Consider the following 21,695-nt stretch of genomic DNA (forward strand, 5'->3'; position numbering starts at 1 on the left):
CAGCTTGTCAGCCAGCTGACACCGGCCTGGGCCATGAATTCCAGGGGCCTTCGCGGGGCTCTTTCAGCGTTCATTTCACTTGGGAGAGTTTGGGGTCGTTTCAAGAGGTGGGACGAAGGCAGAAGATAAAACACCCCTTTCCCCACATTCCTCACCCACTCAGAAATAGGGACGCTAACCTTTAGCTAAATAACTACCCTTCTCCTTTGTACTGAGCTTTTATGGAGCTCCCACAGAGCACAGGTGCCAGGAAGATGCTAGGATTATACTCACTTCTGGTTTAGATCCAGCAGTCCTACTAACCAGTCCCCCTACCTCTGGGCAGAGGCATTGAATCCATCTGTGGGAAACCCTCCGGTTTCCCTCCCTTCCTTCCCTGACGCTTTAGTAGTCTGCTTCCACTCCCAGCTTCTCCCAAAGAGGAGGGCTAGAGTTTGTGGCTCCATAGTAGAATGTCCACTTAGCACATGTGAGGCACTGGGTACAATCCTCAGCACCACGTAAAAAATAAAATAAAGATATTGTATCCATCTACAACTAAAAAATGTATTAAAAAAAAAAGAATCTGTGTCCTAGAATATGGGGGGTGGGGGTATAAACATCTAAGACTGATTCCCCTACTGCAGCATTCTGGGTATGAAGCTGGTGGTGGGGAGACTGAAAGTGTGGACTAGCACGTGCTTACTCGTGGCAACAGCCCTAGATGAATCAATTTGCACAGCTTGGGGCGTTCACTGCGAGTCAAACGCGAATTCACAGAACGAGAGCTTGCCCTCGATTGAGTTTTGGTTATCATTTGCTTGCCAATGAAAACCCTTCTTCTGAAATAGCGTAGTCATGGGAAGCTGGGGACTCAGTCCTCGCTTCCCACCCCATCTGGCTTTTGGGGGGCAACTCTTGAGCGTGAGGCATTCCCTCCCGTCTCACAAACTTTGCAAGAGTCCAATGGGGCCATGGGTGTGAGAAGCGGCTGGTATCGTGCTGGCCATTGAGGGACACACTAAGAAATGAGGTATAGCCGTATTTGTTGGGCCCTACGAGTGACAGGGTCGTGAGGGAAAAACGACTTTGTGCGGATAGTACGGTGAAGTTCAACTCAGACGCAAACAGACTTTAGCTCTGCTTGCTCCGCCCCGCAAAGATTTTATAGCTTAAAGGGCGGGGCTCCAGAGTGGGCAGGTCCGCGCACGCGCCTCATAGGGGTGTTCCGGAAACGGTGTTCTGAGAAATGAGATGGAGAAGTACGAGCGGATCCGAGTGGTGGGGAGAGGTGCCTTCGGGTGAGCCAAGGGTAGAGGGAAGAAAACTGATGGGGAGTGGGAAAATAAGTCCCAAAACTAACCGCGAAATTGCTACCCGGCTAGCTCCGCTTCCTAGGCGTGAGCGACTATCTGGGAAGCCCCGCCCAGGCTTCCGGTCTCAGTCTGGACTGGGAGATCCGTCTTCAATGAGGCCACGCCCACACCCCTAAGCGCTCGGGTGGCATTCTTCTGTTGGTTCCCTTGTACACCGGCGGCATAGGTCTTCAGATTCTGGGCTGTGTGTATATAGATATGACCAAAACTGGAGTGGTAGCCGGGTGTGATGGCTCACTCCTGTAATCCCAGCGGCTTGGGAGGATGAGGCAAGAGGATTGCGAGTTCAAAGCCAGCCTTAGCCAAAGCGAGACTGCTAAGCAACTCAGTGAGACCCTGTCTCTAAAAAAAATATAAAATAGGGCTGGGGATGCGGCTCAGTGGTCAAGACCCTGGAGTTCAATCCCTGGTGCCAAAAAAAAAAAAAAAAAAAAAAGGACTAGTCTTTTTCTTTCCCTTTAGGAACTTAGCCCTTTTAATTTTTTATTTTGAGATAGGGGTCTCACTCCTTTAACAAGACATTATTAAAGTGGTTATAAGTTATAGCAGTTATGAAAGGTTATTAAGCAACAAGTACAACGGTAGAGAATAATTACTTGGGGTAGTTAGGGAGGAATTCTCTGGGAGGCGAGATGTAAAGATAAGGAATGAAGACCAGTACTCTGAAGGAAGAAAATTTTCAGGCAAAGGAAGCAGCATATGCAAAGGTCCTCACATGGAAAGAATTATTGAGAACAATCAAGAAACAGATGCCAAGCTTGATGGGGAGGCTGAGGTAGGAAGATTGCAAGTTCCAAGGCACTCTTGGCAATTTAGCGAGACCCTGTCTCAAAATTTAAAAAGTTAAAAGGGCTGGGGATGTAGTTCAGTGGCAGAGCACCAGTTCAATTGCCAGTACCAAAAAAGAAACTGAAAAAAGATTAGTGTAGTTGGAATGTAGTGGGCAAGGTAAAGAATGGTGTAAAATATGATTGTCATGGAGAGCAGGGAATAGATTATATGACTCTTAAAATGAGGTAAAGGGGTTTAATTGATTTAGTATAAGGGCAAGAGCATTTGTTTGTGCTGGAAATTGAACCCAGGAACTCCAAAGGCCAAACACATGCATTATCATTGAGCTACATAGACACCCAGCCCAAGGAAGAGTTTTATTTATTTTTATCTGGTACAGGAATTGAACCCAGAGTCACTTAACTACTGAGCCACATCCACATCTCTTATTTTTTGAGACAGGGTCTCACTAAGTTGCTTAGGGTCTCACTAAATTGCTGAGGTTGGATTTGAACTCACAATCCTCCTGCCTTCGCCTCCCAAGCTGCTGAGATTACAGGTGTGGGCCATAATGCCTGGTCCCCTAACTTCTTTTTTTTTTTTTTTTTTTTTGTACCAGGGATTGAACCCAGGGGCGCTTAACCACTGAGCCACATCCCCAGACTTTTTTATGATTTTGAAACATTGTCTTGCTAAATTCTTGGGGGGCCTCATTAAATTGCTGAGGCTGGCTTTCAACTTGCAATCCTCCTACCTCAACCTCCCTAGTTGTTGGGATTATAGTGTGTGCCAGCATGCCCATCTCCCTCACCTCTTTATTTTTATTTTATTTTTAAAGAGAGAGAGAGAACTTTTTTTAATATTTATTTTTTTAGTTTTCGGCGGACACAACATCTTTGTATGTGGTGCTGAGGATCGAACCCGGGCTGCGTGCATGCCAGGCGAGCGCGCTGCCACTTGAGCCACATCCCCAGCCCCTCCCTCACCTCTTTTTTGTTTTACTTTATTTTGAGAAAAGGTCTTGCCAAATTGCTGAGGCTAGCCTTGAACTTGGGATCATCCTGCCTCAGCCTCCTGGAATTGCAAGCACATGTCACAACACCCAGCCATCAGAGTTTGTTTAAAACCAAAGGCTGGAGATTTTGCTCAGTGTTAGAGTGCTTGTTCAAGGCCTTGGGTTTGATCCCCTATATTCAATAAAAAAGAAAAAGAAAAACAAACAGTAAGTGATCCTCCTGCCTCAGCCTCTAGAGTAGCTGGGATTACAGACTGAAGAAAGCCTGCCTTTGTTGTTTGGTGGGGGTGGGGGGAGTATTGCTGGGGATTGGTCCTAGGGCTTCTTGCTTTTTCACTTGGCAAACACTCTTCCACCACTCTGCTGTATCCCCAGGCCCTGTGTTGGTTTTTTTTTTTTTTCCTCTTCTCCAATACAGGGTACTGCAGATTGAACCCAGGGGCACTCTACTGCTACTGAGCAATACCCCCCAGCCCTTTTAATTTTTTTTTATTTTGAGATAGGGTCTCACTAAATTGCCCAGGCTGACCTGGAACTTTCAGTCCTCCTGAGACTGGGATTACTGGCATATGCCACCACACCTGGCTTTTTTTTTTTTTTTTAATGAATTTAGGTATGGGCTAGTTAGGCCTCTTAAGTCATTGAATGGTATGCAACTTTATTTTGCAGTGGTGAGGATTGAACTCAGGGTCTTGCACATACTATACAAGCACTCCACCACTGAACTTTACTCTCAGCCCCAACATGTCTGATTTTAATAAGTCGGAAATGGTGGTGTCATTTACCCAGATGGAAGAAACAGAAGAAGGAAAGGTTTTGGAACAAGAATCAAGAATTTTGTTTTGTATTTGTAAAAATTTAGGATGTTTGTGAGATATGCAGATGGAGTTGGATATGTCAGTCTGGGACTCATAGGAGAGGGAGATAAAAATTTAAGACTTAAGTGATAAGATTACAGTCTATTCATTTACCAAATACCTACAGAACTCCTACTGTGTGCAAAATACTGGGCTATATTCTAGAACAAGTTCTTGTTCTATAACAAGAAAAATGTAGTTCCTGAATTTATGGACACTGACAAAGAGTTGAAGTCAAGGGGCTGGGGATGTGGCTCAAGCGGTAGCGCGCTCGCCTGGCATGCGTGCGGCCCGGGTTCGATCCTCAACACCACATACAAACAAAGATGTTGTGTCCGCCAAATACTAAAAAATAAATATTAAAATTCTCTCTCTCTCTCTACCTCTCTCTCACTCTCTCTTTAAAAAAAAAAAGTTGAAGTCAAATACTAATATGGTTGGGCATGGTGACTCATGCCTATAATCCCAGCAATTGGGGAGGTTGAGGCAGGAGGATCCCAAGTTCAAGGCCAGCCTGGGCAACTTAGGGAGACCTGGCTCAAAGTGAAAAAAAATTAAAAGGGATGGGGTTATAGCTCAGTGATAGAGCATTCCTAGTAGAATACCCCAATACCCACCCCCCCACACACACATAAAATTAATGAAATACTAATATGAATGACTTCCACCCAGTAGTACTTTTTTAAACATTTTTTTAGTTGTAGATGAACACACAGTATATTTATATTTATTTTTATGTGGTGCTGAGGATCAAACCCAGTGCCTCACACATGAGAAGCAAGTGCTTTACCCCTGAGCCACAGCCCCGCCCCTGCCTTTTTTTTTTTTTTAACGTAGTGCTGGGGATTGAACCCAGGGCCTAGTGCATGCAAGGAAGCACTCTTCAAACTGAGCCATAACCCCAGCCCCCATTAAGCACTTTCTATGGGCCAAGCACTGTGCTAAATTCCTTACATACATTTACTCATTTGATCCTCTCTCAACAACTCTATTTTCTAGATGGTGATATCATATAATGTACCTAACACCAGATAATTAGGAAGAGCCAGGATTTAAACCCAGGCAGTTAACTCCAGAACTCAATCTCATTGTGCCAAGGGTAAAATGAGGCCCTGCATAGAGTTTGTTACCAGTTCTTCCTGTTCCTATGTTCAGTGGGGTTTTTGTTTATTGGGTTTTTTTTGTTTGTTTGTTTGTTTGTTTTTTTGGTGGGGGGCATTGAATCCAGGGTGCTTAAGCAGTGAGCCACATCCCCAGCCCTTTTTATTTTTTAGGTCTGGCTTCACTAAGTTGCTTAGGGCCTCACTAAATTGCTGAGGCTGGCTTTTAACTTGTGATCCTCCTGTCTCAGCCTCCCAAACTGCTGGGATTGCAGGCATGGGCCACCACACCCAGCCCAGGGGTGTTTTACCACTAAGCTACCTTCCCAGCCCTTTTTTTTTTTTTTTTTTTTTTGCAGGGGGGGGTGGAGCACTAGCGATTGAACTCAGGGGCACTCAACCACTGAGCCACATCCCCAGCCCTATTTTGTATTTTATTTAGAGACAGGGTCTCACTGAGTTGCTTAGTGCCTCACTTTGGCTGAGGCTGGCTTTGAACTCATTATCCTCCTGCCTCAGCCTCCCGAGCTGCTGGGATTACAGGTATGCACCACCATGCCCAGCTCCCTTTTTTTTAAAAAATATTTATTTATTTATTAGTTTTCCGCAGACACAACATCTTTGTTCATATGTGGTGCTGAGGATCGAACCCGGGCCACACGCATGCCAGGCGATCGTGCTACCGCTTGAGCCACATCCCCAGCCCCTCCCTTTTTGTTTTTTGAGACAGGATATTGCTAAATTGCTTAGGGCCTTGCTAAATTGCTAAGGCTGACCTCGAACTTGGAATCTTCTTGCCTCAGCCTCCCAAATTGATGAGATTACAGATGTGTGCCACCACAATCAGGGATGGGGATATAGCTCAGTGATAGAGCATTCCTAGTAGAATACCCCAATACCTCCCCCCCACACACACATAAAAGTAATGAAATACTAATATGAATGACTTCCACCCATTAAGTACTTTAACAGTATCTTTATATTTATTTTTATTTTTATGTGGTGCCGAGGATCAAACCCAGTCACTGAGGAACATCCAGTCATTAGCTCTGCTCTGTCTGATATATGGCTGGAAGTTCAGCTAGTACCCGCCCTGTACTTTGTCTCCAGGATTGTGCACTTGTGCCTCCGTAAAGCTGACCAGAAGCTAGTGATCATCAAGCAAATCCCAGTGGAGCAGATGACCAAGGAAGAGCGGCAAGCAGCCCAGAATGAGTGTCAGGTGCTCAAGCTGCTAAATCACCCCAATGTCATTGAGTACTATGAGAACTTCCTAGAGGACAAGGCCCTCATGATTGCCATGGAATATGCACCAGGTAAGTCAGATCCTTGCACTGGCCTGGCTGCAGGGATTCTTTACCTCCAGGATCAGGTGGCTTCTCCCCTTAGAATGGACTTGGCTGAGGGTCAGAGGTATAGAGTTCTGGCCCCAGTTTTGTGACCCTGGCAGATTTCTTGTCCTCTCTGGTTCTAGTGACCTGTTCGGTAAAAGGAAAGGGATTGTCCTGGGTATGGAAAAGACTGGATCTTGATTAGTTTCTTGGGCCGCAGGTGGTACCCTAGCCGAGTTCATCCAAAAGCGCTGCAATTCCCTGCTGGAGGAAGAGACCATCCTGCACTTTTTTGTGCAGATTCTGCTTGCCTTGCATCACGTGCATACCCATCTCATCCTGCATCGGGACCTCAAGACCCAGAACATCCTTCTTGACAAACATCGCATGGTTGTCAAGATTGGCGACTTTGGCATCTCCAAGATCCTTAGCAGCAAGAGCAAGGCCTACACGGTGCCTGGACTTGGAGGGAGCCTTGAGGGTGCTAGAGGTCTTGAGGGTCAAAGCCTATTCTACATCCCTGCCTCCTCCTTTTCCCCTCCAAAAACCTTGGCTCAGCCAGGTGTGGTTGCACATGCTAGTAATCCCAGTGACTGAGGAGGCTGAGGCAAGAAGATGGAAAATTTGAGGCCAACCTCAGCAATTTAGCAAGATCCTGTCACAAAATGGAAAATAAAAAGGACTAGGGACGTAGCTCTCAAGTAAAGCACCTCTGGGCTCAATCTCCGGTACCAAAACAAACAAATAGACCTTAGCTCCTTGGCCCCTGGCTGTGTAGTCTTGCAGGAGGAAACCCCTTGGCCTGCTTCAGGGAGAATCTATCCCTCACTGGGCTCATGACCAGAGCCTTGTTTTTCCTTCCCCACTCCAGGCTGTAACTGAGATTTCTCTCTTGCAGGTGGTAGGTACTCCATGCTATATTTCCCCTGAGCTGTGTGAGGGCAAGCCCTACAACCAGAAGAGCGACATCTGGGCCTTGGGCTGTGTCCTCTATGAGCTGGCCAGCCTCAAGAGGGCCTTTGAGGCTGCAGTGAGTATAAGCACCCCTGAGGGAACTGGGAAATCCCTCCCTCACCAGCAGCCCTCAGCTCCAACCACTTCTTTTTTGTGTGTGTGAGAATCCCATCTGTCTCTACCTCATCCAGACTGGTGGATTACCCAGGGCAGAGCTGTGGTTCTTGCTCAGACTATGAATTTCTGAGGGTAGGGCTCGTTTCCTCCCTTTAGAGAGCTCCTGATGGCATGGTTATGTCTCTTCCATCAGATTAGGACACTACCAAGAGCAAGCCCATGAGTTTTGTCAACATGGAGTTTCACAGGAGCAGCTCCTGAGAAACTTGGAGCAGCTCCCTTATGGATTCCTGAAAGCAGAGTTTGACTCCCCTATCATCCTGGGAGTCCCCTAATGAGAATGAAGTCCTCTGAAGGCAGGGTTGTTCTTTCACCATCAGACCAGGGGCTGAGGGACAAGGATGCTCAAAAGCCCAATTCAACACTCAGGCCATCCCCAATTTGGCACCTTCACAGAACCTGCCAGCGCTAGTGTTAAAGATCATGAGCGGCACCTTTGCGCCCATCTCTGACCGGTACAGCCCTGAGCTACGTCAGCTTGTCCTGAGTCTGCTCAGCCTGGAGCCTGCACATCGGCCACCACTGAGCCACATCATGGCACAGCCCCTCTGCATCCGAGCCCTACTTAACCTGCACACCGATGTGGGCAGCATCCGCATGAGGAGGCCTGTGCTGTGGGGAAAAAAGGGATAGATCTTGGGTGGCAGAGGTTGGGAGCACCCTGTGGGGCACAGGAGACCTCAAGCAAGGCTTCTATGCCTGTGTGTAGGATTGTCAGGGAGGTTCTGTCTGAGGTCCCTATCTGTCCTGCAGAGCAGAGAAATCCCTAGCCCCAGGAACACCCATGGCCCCGGGCAGCACAGGGAGCAGAACCACTAGTACCCGCTGCAGGGGTAAGTTGAAGTGGGTACTTGGGCCCATGGTTCCCCACTATGCCTGCCAGTTTAACTGACCCAGTGTCTTGTACTGGCAGGTATCCCCCGGGGGCCTGTGAGGCCGGCCATCCCACCACCACTATCATCCGTGTACACATGGGGTGGCGGGCTCAGCACCCCACTGAAGCTGCCGATGCTTAACACAGAGGTGGTTCAGGTGGCCACTGGGCGCACGCAGAAGGCCGGGATCACACGTTCTGGGCGCCTAATCCTGTGGGAGGCAAGCAGTTTGGCTGGGGGCCTGGACTAGGAAGAGGGTGGGAGGTCCCTGAGGAGGATGAGAGGTGTTCAGCGCCACCCCCCACAGGCCCCACCCGTAGGTGCCCTTGGAAATGCCCTCCTCCCAGGGGCAGTGGAGCAGCCTCAGCCTCAGTTCATCTCCCGTTTCCTGGAGGGCCAGTCAGGTGTGACTATCAAGCATGTGGCCTGTGGGGACCTCTTCACAGCCTGTTTGACTGGTAAGCCTATTGGGGGACTACCCCATGGGAACTTAGGAGAAGACCACAAAGCAACTTCCCTCATTGCTCAATTAATGCTTCCATCTCTTAGTTGTTAAGTTATTGTTTCTACTTGCTGTTGAGATTTATTTATACCATCTCCTTCACTCTACGAAATAGGCATGGAATCATCCCCATTTGATAGATGGGGAAACTAAAGTTCAGAGAGGCTGTCACTTGTCCAAAGTCACACACTGGACAAGGCGGTGGAGAAGGCTTGTAACCCCAGTTTCATCTTGCTCCTCCAATCCACAAGTGACCTAGTCACCTAGAGAACAGTCTAATTCCTGTCCCTCCTCTTTCCTTACTGACCTCTCCAGACCGAGGCATCATCATGACCTTTGGCAGTGGCAGCAATGGGTGCTTAGGCCATGGCAGCCTCACTGATATCAGCCAGGTAGGTGTCACATGTACTCTAGAGAGGGGAAGTGAGAGGATGGCAGGGAATCCACATATGAATGTTGACATCAGGCTGGGGGCAGGGAAGTCCCCAGGTGCATAAAGTCTCTGTAGCTCCTAAGCTGCACCTGCTCTGGGCTGCTTTAGGGGAAGTACAGAAAGACCAAACTTCTGCCAGGCACGGTGGTGCATGCCTGTAATCCCAGTGGCTCAGGAGGCTGAAAGAGGGAGGATTGCAGGTTTGAAGCCAGCCTCAGCAACTCAGCAAGGCTATATGCAACCTAGTGAAAACCTTTCTCAAAATAAAAAATAAAAAGGGCTGGGGATGTGGCTCAGTGGTTAAGTGCTCTTGGGTTTAATTCCTGGTAGGGAAAAAAAAGAAAAGACCAGGCTTCCCCAGTGTCTCATGTGGCATTGAGCCTTATATGACAGGAGTTAGACAGCACTTAGAATCTGCAGCCTCTTTCTCTGCACAGTGGGTGCTGTGGCAGAGTGTATGTGTGTGTTTAGTAAGAGATCCCAGTCTCCTCTTGCTTTCTTCCCTTCTCTAGCCCACCATAGTGGAGGCCCTGCTTGGCTATGAGATGGTACAAGTGGCCTGTGGTGCCTCCCATGTGCTGGCCCTGTCCACTGAGCGAGAACTGTTTGCCTGGGGCCGTGGAGATGGTGGTAAGCTCCCTACTCTGGCTTTAACCTCTAGGTTCTGTCTCTTTAGCCATGATTTGTTCCCCTTTGTACCCACCTTCCACCCCATGGTCCATTCTCTCTTCTCTCAAGTTTTTTTTCCCAGTGGTACTGAGGATTGAACATAGTGGTGTTATATCACTGAACTGTGTCCTAGATCTTTTTATTTTTATTTATTTATTTTTTAGTACCTTTATTTTATTTTTATGTGGTGCTGAGGATCAAAAGCAGTGTCTCACACATGCTAGGCAAGTGTTCTACTACTGAGCTACAACCAACAGCCCTTTTTATTTTTTTTATTTTTTTGTGGTGCTGGGAATTGAACCCAGGGCCTTGTGCATGCAAGGCAAGCACTCTACCAACTGAGCTATATCCCCAGCCCCACCTTTTTATTTTTTCAGACAGGGTTCTTCTAAGTTTCTTAGGGCCTCACTAAGTTGCTGATGCTGGCTTTGATCTTGTGATCCTCCTTTCTCAGCCTCCTGAACCACTGGGATTATAGGTGTGTGTTATTGTGTTAGGATGTGCCCAGCTTTTCTATTCTAATAATTCATTCAACAGATTTTTATTTCATGCCAATTATATGCTCATCCTGTGCTGGGTACTGAGACAAGATGAATAAGATGTGGCTTCCCATGCTGGGCATGGTGGCACACGCCTGTAATTCCAGCTGCTCGGGAGGCTGAGACAGGAGGATCTCAAGTTCAAAGCCAGCCTCAACAACTAGTGAGACCCTGACTCAAAATAAAAAATAAAAAGGGTGGGCATTGTGGCTCAGTGGTAGAGTGCTTTCCTAGAAAGTGCGAGGCACTGGGTTCAATCCTCAGCACCACATAAAAATAAACAAATAAATAAAGGTATTGTGATTGTGTCCATCTACAATGAAAAAAGTATTTAAAAATAAAAATAAAAAATTCCTGGGTAAGGTGGCACATGCCTATAATCCTAGTGACTTGGGAGGCTGAGACAGAAGGAATTCGAGTTCAAAGCCAGCCTCAGCAATGGTGAGGCATTAAGCAACTTAGTAAGACCCTGCCTCTAAATGAAATACAAAAATAGGGCTAGGGATGTGGCTCAGTGGCCAAGTGCTCCTGAATTCAATTCCTGGTATCCCCCAAAAATAATAAAAAAAAAGAAAAATGATGGGGCTTCTTTCTTGTGCTTACAACATAATAATGGAGAGATTCCGGGCTGGGGATGTGGCTCAAGCGGTAGCGCGCTCACCTGGCATGCGTGTGGCCTGGGTTCGATCCTCAGCACCACATACAAACAAAGATGTTGTGTCTGCCAAAAACTAAAAAATAAATATTAAAAATTCTCTCTCTCTAAAAAAAAATAATAATGGAGAGATTCCACTTATTCAACAGTATTTATTTTTTTTCCAGGGCTGAGGATCAAACACATACTAAGAACATGTTCTACCATTGAACTACTTATAGCCCATGCAGCTATATTTATTTATTTATTTATTTATTTTATTTTTTTTTTTAATTTTAATATTTATTTTTTAGTTTTTGGAGGACACAACATCTTTGTATGTGGTGCTGAGGATCGAACCCGGGCCGCACGCATGGCAGGCGAGCCCGCTACCACTTGAGCCACATCCCCAGCCCAACAGCTATATTTATTGAGGCTCTTTCTATGCCAAGGGTCAGGCTTGGCACTTAGACTAGGGATGACATAGATGGGTCCTGTTCTCCTGGAGGATTCAGTCTGTTTTTTAAATTTTTACTTATTGGGATTGAGGATCGAACCTAGGGATGTTACCTCTGAGCTACATCCCATTCCTTTTTAAATATTTTTTTAGTTGTAGATGGACACAATATCTTTATTTTCATTTATTTATTTTTATGTGGTGCTGAGGATCAAACCCAGGGCCTCATACATGCCAGGCAAGCGCTTTACCACTGAGCTCAACCCCAGCCCATCCCCATTACTTTTTGCTTTTTGTGTTGAGACAGGATCTCACTAAGTTGCTCAGGCTGTCCTTCTACCTTAGCCTCTCCAGTTGCTAGGATTACAAGTATGCACCATTGTGCTGGGAGAGTACTCAAGTCATTTTGTGTGTGTGTGGTGCTGGGGATTGAAACCAGGGCCCTGTGCATGTGAGGTAAGCACTCTACCAACTGAGCTATATCCCCAGCCCAGAGTACTCAGTCTTATGAGTACTCTAGCATGCTAGAGGATAGACAGTGTCAGGGCTACATCCAAGGTTCAGAGGTATGGGAATTCAAAGAACAGCAATGTCACCTGGAAAGGGCAGAGGTGGCATCTGAAGATTTTGGCCAACAGAGGGGCCTAGGAAAACCATTTCAGGCTGAGAATAGTCTCTACTCATTTTGTTCCCTCCTCAGTAGGCCTCTCCTCATTCTGGCATCACCAGTCCTAGAGCTCAAACTAACCCCATCCTGGTTTCTTCTTTTAGGCAGGCTGGGACTAGGCACCAGGGAGTCCCATAGCTGTCCTCAGCAGGTGCTGGTTCCCTTAGGACAGGAAGCCCAGCGGGTTGTATGTGGCATCGACTCTTCCATGATCCTCACCGTGCCTGGCAGAGCCCTGGCCTGTGGGAGCAATAGGTGAATAGATGCATCAGGATGATTAGCATGTTCCTTTGCCCTCCTTGGCTGCCACATGTCCCATGCCTCATTGCTCTTTCCCACCAAGGGAACTGAAAGGGGTTGAGGGTGCTGCCTGGTTCACCTCAGGATGAGATCTGTCTTCTGATGGGATAGATCCTACCAGCCCTAGCCTAGATAGGTGGCGGGAGGCAGTATATACAAACTGTCAGTTGCATTGGTTTGTGGCTTTGCCTTTAGGTTCAATAAGCTGGGCCTAGACCATCACTCCCTTGGAGAGGAGTCTGTACCCCACCAGCAAGTAGAGGAAGCCTTGACCTTTACTCCATTAGGCTCTGCACCCCTGGATCGGGAGCCCCTGTTGAGTGTTGACCTAGGTACTGCTCATTCAGCTGCTGTGACTGGTGAGTAGTACTTGATGGGGACTCACCTGGCCTCCTTGGGACCTCTGTTAAGGTGTCCCTTTCCTTCCTCTTCCCTTTCCCACAGCCTCAGGTGACTGCTACACTTTTGGCAGCAATCAGCATGGGCAGTTGGGTACTAATGCCCGCCGGGGCAGCCGGGCACCATGTCGAGTCCAGGGCCTTGAGGGCATCAAGATGGTGACAGTGGCCTGTGGAGATGCCTTCACAGTAGCCATTGGTGCAGGTGAGGGTAGGCATGATGGGGCAGACTGAGGTATAGATAGTGGGGAATTATCATGCTCAGGACCACTGGCCTCAGCAATCTCCTGTTGGAATCAGTATGGTTGTATGGTACTTGCTTAGGCTGTACCCTTTCCCTTCCCCGTCCCACCTTGGGATTCTCTCTGGCAGAGGGTGAAGTTTACTCTTGGGGCAAAGGAGCCAGAGGACGACTAGGAAGGAAGGATGAAGATGCTGGGCTCCCTCGGCCAGTGCAGCTGGATGAGACACACCCTTACACAGTGACGTCTGTGTCCTGTTGCCATGGAAACACTCTCCTGGCTATTCGACGTGAGTTATCTTTTCCCACCTTATACACGTAAGTGTTAACCCAACTGTCCTCTCCCCACAAACCTATCCCCTGCAGTTATACCACAAGCCCCCAGGATAAATGAAAGCAGAAGCTTCCAGGTAAAACTCTGAGCTTTCTGCTTGGGTGGACAAGGGCTGGGTTTTTGAGCCTCAATGAAAGGGCTCCCTCCACTGCTCCCCAGAGCTCACATGCATTCTTTCTCCTCCTACACCCTGGGTCAAGTTGATGTTGAACATCCATTGCTGGCCCTGGACATTCCAAGGCCCAATAGGAGTGGAGGTGGATGCAATGCTAGCTGGAGGCACTGCCCTCAGGGAAGCTGCAGGGATTTCTCTTTAATACTCTCCAGCAGTCACAGATGAGCCAGTCCCCCCTTGAGGCACCGGGACACCTCTGGACCACCCTGATATTGCTTCTCTTCTGAGTATTCTGAAAAGTTTAGGTGCCTAAGGCATGACTTCCCACCAGCCTTCTGGATTGTGATATCATCAGGATGGAAGTGACAGTGAAGGCCTGCTCTGCTTTTGACTCTAGATAGGGAAACCTCAGCCACCTCTGTTCCCCAGCATCTCCTTTCCCTCTTTCCTTATTCACTATTCATAGTGGTCCAGCCTCACTGGAGTTGGCAGCCAGACCTAGTCTTTGGAAGCAGGGTGATCTTCAAAGCCATCCCTAAAAAAGCCACCCCTATGGCTCTACTCAGTTCCTGCCCTCTCCCTCCGCTCAGAAATAAGTCCTTGGTGACCCCTGGGAGACCAGCTCCAAGCTTGAGTAGGGCAAGCTGGAACCTGCCTGGACTGGCCATTGGGCCTGCCTAGTCCCTGCATGGCCTGAGACAGGAGTGTCTGAGGGAAGCCTCCTGCCTGCCCCACCCCCTCCTGCACAAACTCTGAGAGCCTTCCTTTACTGGAGTGCAAGAGTCATGAAGACAATCAGGGCAGAAAGTTGCCTAACACCACCTGCCTGTCCCTGAACCCGGGATGGGGGAAAAGGTAGTTGGCTCAACTAGACAGGTTTCCCAAAAGACTGGAAGTAGCTCTAATAAAAATTATCAACTGCCTGCCTGGAGCATGGTCTCTTTAGGGGTGGGTGATGGTGGCCAGAAACCTCAGTACTGGGCTGGGCCTAACTACTTGCCATTGCACTGCCAAAGCTGAGGCCCAGGGAGGAATGTGGGAGCCGCCAGGGGCTGGGGCTGGGGCTGGGGCTGAGGTTCCTCTGGCCCAGCGCCCAGCCCGTCCTCCTCATCCCAGCCCAGTGGGGCTCCTCTGATCTGGTTGCCAGGCTTCGGCTGCCTAGCACCTGGGGCCCCAGGTCCCTGGGTGGTTCGTGGCCCTGGAAGCCCAGCTGTGGCCTCCGGAGAAGCAAACCTTTGTAGCACAGCCCCACTCCCCCGGGGCCCTGCGCTTCAACCCAGCGACAGGGAGAAAGGAAGCTTCGTGCTAAGGGAAAGAAGCCCCTGTTTCCGGGAGTGGACGAGCCCGGCTCACGTTCGTGGCCCGGGAGTCAGTCTACAAACAACTAACCCCAGAACTAAGGCTTAAGGTGTGGGCGGGGCGCCCGGCGGGCCAGGCATTAGGACCGCGCGGGCGCGGCTCCGCCCCCTCTTCCGGCGGGCGGCCTTGCGGGCCGGGCTTTGGCCGGGGCTGCCAGTCGGCGCCGCCCGGAGCCGCGAGCGCGGCCGGAGCGAGGCGCGGGCTGGGCTGTGGGGCCGCCGCGTGCCCGGCCCCGCTTGCCCGTGCCCGCCGCTCTCCCGCCATGCCCGGCTTCGACTACAAGTTCCTGGAGAAGCCCAAGCGGCGGCTGCTGTGCCCGCTGTGCGGGAAACCCATGCGCGAGCCCGTGCAGGTTTCTACCTGTGGCCACCGCTTCTGCGACACCTGCCTGCAGGAGTTCCTCAGGTGCGGCTCGGGGGCATCCAGGGACCGCCGGTGGCAGAGAGGGAGGGAACTACTTGGGGAGGGGCCCAGTCCCAAAGCACGCCAGGCCTTTGTCTACGCCGCGGGCCCGTGACCTCAGGGGCGCCCACCGTGACGTCACAGGGCGGCGATGTTGTCAGACCCCAGGGGAAGACCCCACGCACTTATTCGTAGGGTCCCTGATCCCAATTGCCAGGCGCCAGGTGGGAAGAACTCCGAGCCGCCCAGCCATGCGGACGAGGGAAAGACGCTTTTCCTGACCTATGGCCGACCCTTCCCCCTCACCTGAGGGGAGCGGCCTTATCCTTGAACTTTACATCTTTCAAGGAAGAGAAGGACAAAACCCTCTCTCCCCCACTGCACTTTAAGCCTTTGGAGAGTCCGTCGCTCTAATTTCTGTGATCCTTCGGGCGCTCAGATACCGGTCGCTATTGTTCTCCCATTTCACAGATGATGAAACCAGAGATTCAAAGAAAGGCCGCGACTTGCCCGGGGTCACACAGTCGAGGGCTTGATTGTGATTCGGGCATGGGCTCCTTGTGGTCACACAATAGAGGGAGCATTGTGATACTACAACCCTTCCCTGAAGCGGGTGCCCTTTGGGTGTCTCTTTTCTCTTGGAGAGGGGCGGTCTTGAGTACAGTGGGTGGGCAATACACTGTTAAGGCGGTGGTCGACCCCTGAACGCCCCTGCCCACTCAGGACCCAGATCACTCCTTGTTTCTTGGGCATCCATCAAGTTTCTGGGCGCCCTGCGCAGTCTGGAATCCAACCTGCCCACTCTGGAAACTGATCAGGCTAGGGTGTGGGGAGAGGAAGTGAGAGAGCGTGGGGACTCCTGGCTAGGTCTTGCTGTCGGAGCTCGGGGATCAGCCACGGTTCAGGAGGCTGTTTGCTGTGCGGAGGGGCCCAGACAGGGAGAGCATGTCTGGGGCTCCGGCTGCAGTTATCCCACCCTCGGCTCTCCGCAGCCCCTAGCTGGCGGAAATCTCCACAGGCCCTTTGTTTTTTGTTCCCCGCAAGCCGCTCAGCCCCTGCCCTCACATACGCTCGTGCACAAGCTGCTGTCCTGCCCCCTCCTCCCTTTCCCCCCTCCTTCCTCCCTGTGGTGTACACACTTAACTCCCCTACAGACACACACGGGGCCCATTGTCTCGGCAGCCCTTCCCCAGCCCTTTGGTTTCCAGATGAGGCCAGCTGAGCCAGCCCCCTCCAGCTGAGCCATCCTTAACTGTGATTCAAGCCTGGGGGAGGAGGGGGGGTGGGGACTGTCAGACCCGTTTCCCTCCCTCCCCATCTACTCCTCTGGCCCCACTCCGTTGCTTCTGCCCCTCCCCCTCCCGGAAATCCCCTCTTCCTCTCCCACAGCCCCCTCCCCCCATCCTGTCTTCTCCCCTGGGCCTGGGCCTCCACTGCACAGCCTGGAGTAGGCTCTGTCCCTGCTCCCCCCCTTCCCTCAGCGCTAGGAGCTCTGCTGCCCGCGCTTCTGGAGGGAAAAGGTGGTTGGGCAGGCTCTGCCCCTGGTCGACACTCCTACTGTACAAGCTAGGTTGTCCATAGCCCTAGCCAAACCTTTGTCCGGGCTGGGCCCCAAGCTATAGGGTAAGCTTCTTCCTGAAGCTTAGGAACTTGTGTTACATCGTCTGCCCTGTGTCCCATCCAAGCCGAGCCCACCCCACCCCCAGCTGTTTCCAAAACCACTAAGTCAGCACATTCCTGAATCAGCCAAGTGGACCCCTCCCCCTTTGTCCACCCCTCTTTCTTTCCCCATTCCTGCCAGGGCCATTACTCAGGTTTGCCAGTAAGGCTGGGCACATTGTTCTTGGCATTGGTGGAATGGCCAGTGATAGTGAAGGCAGGGAGGAGATGGGTGCTAGAAACTACTCTGGGCACCTGGGGCATGGGTTGCCCGGGCTGGAAAGTGCCTTTAAGACAGGACTGTTGTGAGGCCTCTGCTTCCGCCTTGATGCCTGCCTGCCTCCCACCCACCTGACTCAGACCTGCCAGGAATGCCATGCCTAGGGGCCTTCAGTCCTGCCAGACATGTGTGACTGGTCCTGGCTGGGGTCAGCAAGGGCATGCTGCAGGAGGAAGTGTGCCACCAGAGTCCTTGAATACTAATAGCCAGGTAGGGATTGGTGGAGAAGGGGACAACTGAAAGGAGGGTGGGTCAGAAGCCTAGACAGATATGACCCAAGTCTTGGCTGTGTTTGCCTGGACATTTTGGCCTCCTCTGTGCCTTATGGTACAGTAGAGCCTGCCTGGGCTGCTGAAACAGATATAGACATATCCAGGTGCTACTTCATCTGTGAGCCTCCGTTCTTTCACCTGTAAATGAGAACATTTCAACTCTCCTCAAGCAGGTGGTGAGGACTGGGTGGGAATGTAAACACAGTGCCAGGGATTTTGTCTTTCCTCCCTTTTCTTTTAGGAGACACACCCTCAAAGAGGAGGGGAAGGATGGCATAAGTGGCCCCAAGCTGACCTTTGCCTTGGTTCTTGGCCTGGTACCTTCATGGGGGCTGGGTAGCCCTGGCACTTAATCTCAGCCCATCCCTGTTCACCCTCCCCATCAGCTTCAGCCCAGCCAATGAAAATGACCCAGGGGGGAGGAGGTAGCTGGGCAGTTTGTTTTTTCCCAGTCCAGCTGCCATCCAGGGAGGAGGTGCCAGCTGCCACCTGTTGGCCAAGTGCTGTCTGAGGCAACTCTCTCTGCCTTCACTGGACTCTGAACCCCTTTTCCCAGGATTAGGGCTAGGGTCTTCTGAGGCCCTGGAGAAGTGGGTCCCCTCAGACCTCTGCTTGCCTCATTGTCTCAGCTGTGGCTGGTTGGGAACCGGTCTGGTAAGGGAGGGTCTGGTAAGGGATGGAGGCTCCTCTGGTTTAGGGGGTGGGGCTCAAGGATCTCCCTTCCCATAATAAAGAGCCTTGACACTGCCCTCTCTCCTTTTTAGTGAAGGAGTCTTCAAATGCCCTGAGGACCAACTTCCCCTGGACTATGCCAAGGTGAGCCTGCAAAGCTAGTCTGAAGCCCAGATTCAGGCTGTTGCCCTTGGTGGAGGCTGGAACTTACTGGCAGCCAGTGGGCTCAGGGCCAGTGTCAACCCAGAATCTTGGGATCGCGTGCCCCCACAAAGGTAGCCTGTTCTCTCCCACCAGGCCAGTTTGCAAACGGAGGCCTGTGTTTGCCCTGGAGGGCAGGCACAATGCCCAGCCTATGGGGGTGCACAGAGCTGCTCTGTGCGCTTAAGAAGTGTTCCTTCCCTTTCCGGTGGCAAGTTAGACCTGTGGCTGAGGGCCAAGACCCCTGTATCAGGGGGAAGGAAGCAGAAGGTGGGGGGTGCTACAGCCTGGGACTGAGCAGGCTGATTGGCTGTTTCTCCAAAGGGTGCCAAAGGCATGTTAGGGACCCTGGGATCCAACAACAAAGCAGACACCACCTGCCATGCCTTTTATCTTTGGGCACAGAGCAGCAAATAGCCCAAGAGAGGCTGTTACTGGCTCTAAGTGGAGCCAAGAAACTGGGGGTGGGGAGTGGGATGAGACTTGGGGTTTATAACAGATTCTGACCTTGGCCATTTCTCCCCATTCTCGCTTCCAGATCTACCCAGACCCAGAGCTGGAGGTCCAGGTGCTAGGCCTGCCCATCCGCTGCATCCACAGTGAGGAGGGTTGCCGCTGGAGTGGGCCACTTCGTCATTTACAGGTGAGGTTCTATTGGTGGGGGTGGAACTACCCCATCCTCGGCAGATGCTGACTGCAGTTCTTCCCACCAGGGACACCTGAATACCTGCAGCTTCAATGTAGTTCCCTGCCCCAATCGCTGTCCTGCCAAGCTGAGTCGCCGTGATCTGCCTGCACACTTGCAACACGACTGCCCAAAGCGGCGCCTCAAGTGCGAATTCTGTGGCTGTGACTTCAGTGGGGAAGCCTATGAGGTGAGTGGGTCCTGGCTGAGGGTGAAGGGAGGGTGGGGCAGCAGATGGCCCAGGCATCCCTTAACTCAACCCCTCCATCATCACTACAGAGCCATGAGGGTATGTGCCCCCAAGAGAGTGTGTACTGTGAGAACAAGTGTGGTGCCCGCATGATGCGGCGACTACTGGCCCAGCATGCCACTTCTGAGTGCCCCAAGCGTACCCAGCCTTGTACCTATTGCACAAAGGAGTTTGTCTTTGACACCATCCAGGTAAGGCCTTTCCTGAGCTGTAGGTTGTGGGGTAGAAGATATAGGGGTCAATCTATTGACTGCTATCTATCTTTGTGGTCCCAGAGTCACCAGTACCAGTGCCCAAGGCTGCCTGTGCCCTGCCCTAACCAGTGTGGCGTGGGCACTGTGGCTCGGGAGGATCTGCCAAATCATCTGAAGGACAGCTGTAGCACTGCCTTGGTGCTATGCCCGTTCAAAGACTCCGGTTGCAAGCACAGGGTGAGATGCCCCTTCTTCCTGTAAACCCCTCTTTAGCCCATGAAGTCCTAGATGAAGGCTAGGTTTCCTGGCAGTTTAGTTCTTTGAGGTCCTTCCCCCTGCTGTTCGCTGCAGGTTCTTCCTAGCACCCTGTCTTCCTCATGCAGAGTTGGGCGCCTGCTACCCCTGCGCCTTCCCCTTTTGGTAACAGTCCTCCCTTCCCTCATTGCCTGGGGCTTTGCCAACAGTGCCCTAAGCTGGCAATGGCGCGGCACGTGGAGGAGAGTGTGAAGCCACATCTGGCTATGATGTGTGCCCTGGTGAGCCGGCAGCGGCAGGAGCTGCAGGAGCTGCGTCGAGAGCTGGAGGAACTATCAGTAGGCAGTGATGGCGTGCTCATCTGGAAGATTGGCAGCTATGGGCGGCGGCTACAAGAGGCCAAGGCCAAGCCCAACCTCGAGTGCTTCAGCCCAGCCTTCTATACACATAAGTATGGTTACAAGCTACAGGTGTCTGCATTCCTCAATGGCAATGGCAGTGGTGAGGGCACACATCTCTCTCTGTACATTCGTGTGCTACCAGGCGCCTTTGACAATCTCCTTGAGTGGCCCTTTGCCCGTCGTGTCACTTTCTCCCTGCTGGATCAGAGCGACCCAGGGCTTGCTAAGCCACAACATGTCACTGAGACTTTCCACCCTGACCCAAACTGGAAAAATTTCCAAAAGCCAGGCACTTGGCGAGGCTCCTTGGATGAGAGTTCTCTGGGCTTTGGATACCCCAAGTTCATCTCCCACCAGGATATCCGAAAGCGAAACTATGTGCGAGATGATGCAGTCTTCATCCGTGCCTCTGTTGAACTGCCCCGGAAGATCCTCAGCTGAGTGCAGAGCTGGCAGGCTCAAGGGGAGAAGGGGGGCATGGATGGGACATGACTTATCAGGCACTGGTTGAACCTGGAGAGGGGGCCGGACCTCCTTTCAGCTGCTTATGCTGCCTGGGTTGTTACCCTGTTCTCCCCCTACCACTACCACCCTCAGGTGCCTCCAATTGGTGCTTCAGCCCTGGCCCCTGCGGGGAGCAGGTCTCTGGGTTATCAAGGGCTGGAAACAAGTGATCCCAGGGCCTGTCTCCCCTCCTGGGCAGGGCAGGTATGCCTTGGTGCCAGCCACATTCTACCTGGACTGAGGTACCTGCTCAGGTGCTATGTCCCAAGAGCCATAGGGGGAGGGATTGGGAAAAGGAGGGGTAGTTAAAAAAAAAAATCTGTCTTGAGATTGATTTTTCTTTCCCCAGCTGTGTCCCTTCTGGTTATTTATTTCCTTAGCACCAGGAAGGCACAACAGGGGAGCCTTGATTTTTAATAAATCCTGAATTGTATTTATTAACTTGGTTCCAGCCTGTCTCCTCCGAGTTAGTTAAGTCCCTGGGAGGTTGGGGCTAACTATGCAAAGGACCACTGAGAGAAGTGCTGCCACTATGACCCCAAGATCAGCTGCCCTGCTGGGTCGCCCTCTGGTGGACACCAGGGGGAACCACAGCAGGCTTTGGAAAAGACCTGTTGCTGCCTCCTGGTGGTTAAATGGGAAAGGTGCAGGATAAGGCTGGAATCCCCAGTTCTTTACTCACCAAAAATCAAATGCTACATCATAAGCAAGCCCCAGCCCCAGGCCTCTGGTACTGGGGATTGAACCCAGGGGCACTCTTAATAAGCTACATGCCCAACCCTTTTTTATTCAGAGGGGTCTCAGTTGCTGAGGCTGGCCTTGAACTGTGATCCTCTG

General features: G+C 51.2%; 3 protein-coding genes across 7 annotated transcripts in view; 2 read left to right on the top strand and 1 right to left on the bottom strand.

Annotated features, from left to right (window-relative positions):
• Tlcd1 (TLC domain containing 1) overlaps positions 1 to 21,695 on the bottom strand; it is a 42,818-nt gene that overhangs the window by 4,378 nt on the left and 16,745 nt on the right. The gene's annotated exons all lie outside the window — the stretch shown is intronic.
• On the top strand, positions 1,179 to 14,647 carry Nek8 (NIMA related kinase 8). Of its 5 annotated transcripts, none has more exons than XM_046446821.1 (15): positions 1,179 to 1,280; positions 6,209 to 6,414; positions 6,650 to 6,882; positions 7,328 to 7,459; positions 7,957 to 8,165; positions 8,314 to 8,393; positions 8,474 to 8,655; positions 8,743 to 8,893; positions 9,253 to 9,329; positions 9,883 to 10,000; positions 12,441 to 12,591; positions 12,832 to 12,995; positions 13,081 to 13,239; positions 13,407 to 13,565; positions 14,191 to 14,647. In XM_046446821.1, the coding sequence occupies exons 1-15, from the start codon at positions 1,234 to 1,236 to the stop codon at positions 14,403 to 14,405; spliced, it is 2,283 nt and encodes a 760-aa protein (XP_046302777.1). In that variant the 5' UTR covers positions 1,179 to 1,233; the 3' UTR covers positions 14,406 to 14,647. The 5 variants fall into 5 exon arrangements, with proteins under 5 accessions (XP_046302777.1, XP_046302779.1, XP_046302781.1 ...); XM_046446823.2 differs by having other exon boundaries at positions 13,937 to 14,333; XM_046446825.2 differs by having other exon boundaries at positions 13,940 to 14,333.
• On the top strand, positions 15,251 to 21,299 carry Traf4 (TNF receptor associated factor 4). The gene is made up of 7 exons (XM_046446832.1): positions 15,251 to 15,488; positions 18,461 to 18,512; positions 19,108 to 19,212; positions 19,283 to 19,444; positions 19,534 to 19,695; positions 19,780 to 19,935; positions 20,163 to 21,299. The coding sequence occupies exons 1-7, from the start codon at positions 15,346 to 15,348 to the stop codon at positions 20,793 to 20,795; spliced, it is 1,413 nt and encodes a 470-aa protein (XP_046302788.1). The 5' UTR covers positions 15,251 to 15,345; the 3' UTR covers positions 20,796 to 21,299.

This window comes from Marmota monax, unplaced genomic scaffold, assembly GCF_021218885.2.
Source record: "Marmota monax isolate L192 unplaced genomic scaffold, Marmota_monax_Labrador192_F-V1.1 WCK01_AAM20220418_F8-fsc00138, whole genome shotgun sequence".
Taxonomy (NCBI): domain Eukaryota; kingdom Metazoa; phylum Chordata; class Mammalia; order Rodentia; family Sciuridae; genus Marmota; species Marmota monax.

What these genes read in the sequence shown, in the direction of transcription:
- Nek8 (XM_046446821.1), top strand. Translation starts at nt 1,234, where the DNA reads ATGGAGAAGTACGAGCGGATCCGAGTGGTGGGGAGAGGTGCCTTCGG. An exon ending in AGAGGGCCTTTGAGGCTGCA is followed by an intron (nt 7,460 to 7,956) that starts GTGAGTATAAGC and finishes GCACCTTCACAG; the next exon opens with AACCTGCCAGCGCTAGTGTT. An exon ending in CACTCTCCTGGCTATTCGAC is followed by an intron (nt 13,566 to 14,190) that starts GTGAGTTATCTT and finishes CACTATTCATAG; the next exon opens with TGGTCCAGCCTCACTGGAGT.
- Traf4 (XM_046446832.1), top strand. Translation starts at nt 15,346, where the DNA reads ATGCCCGGCTTCGACTACAAGTTCCTGGAGAAGCCCAAGCGGCGGCTG. An exon ending in TGCCTGCAGGAGTTCCTCAG is followed by an intron (nt 15,489 to 18,460) that starts GTGCGGCTCGGG and finishes TCTCCTTTTTAG; the next exon opens with TGAAGGAGTCTTCAAATGCC. An exon ending in ACTCCGGTTGCAAGCACAGG is followed by an intron (nt 19,936 to 20,162) that starts GTGAGATGCCCC and finishes CTTTGCCAACAG; the next exon opens with TGCCCTAAGCTGGCAATGGC.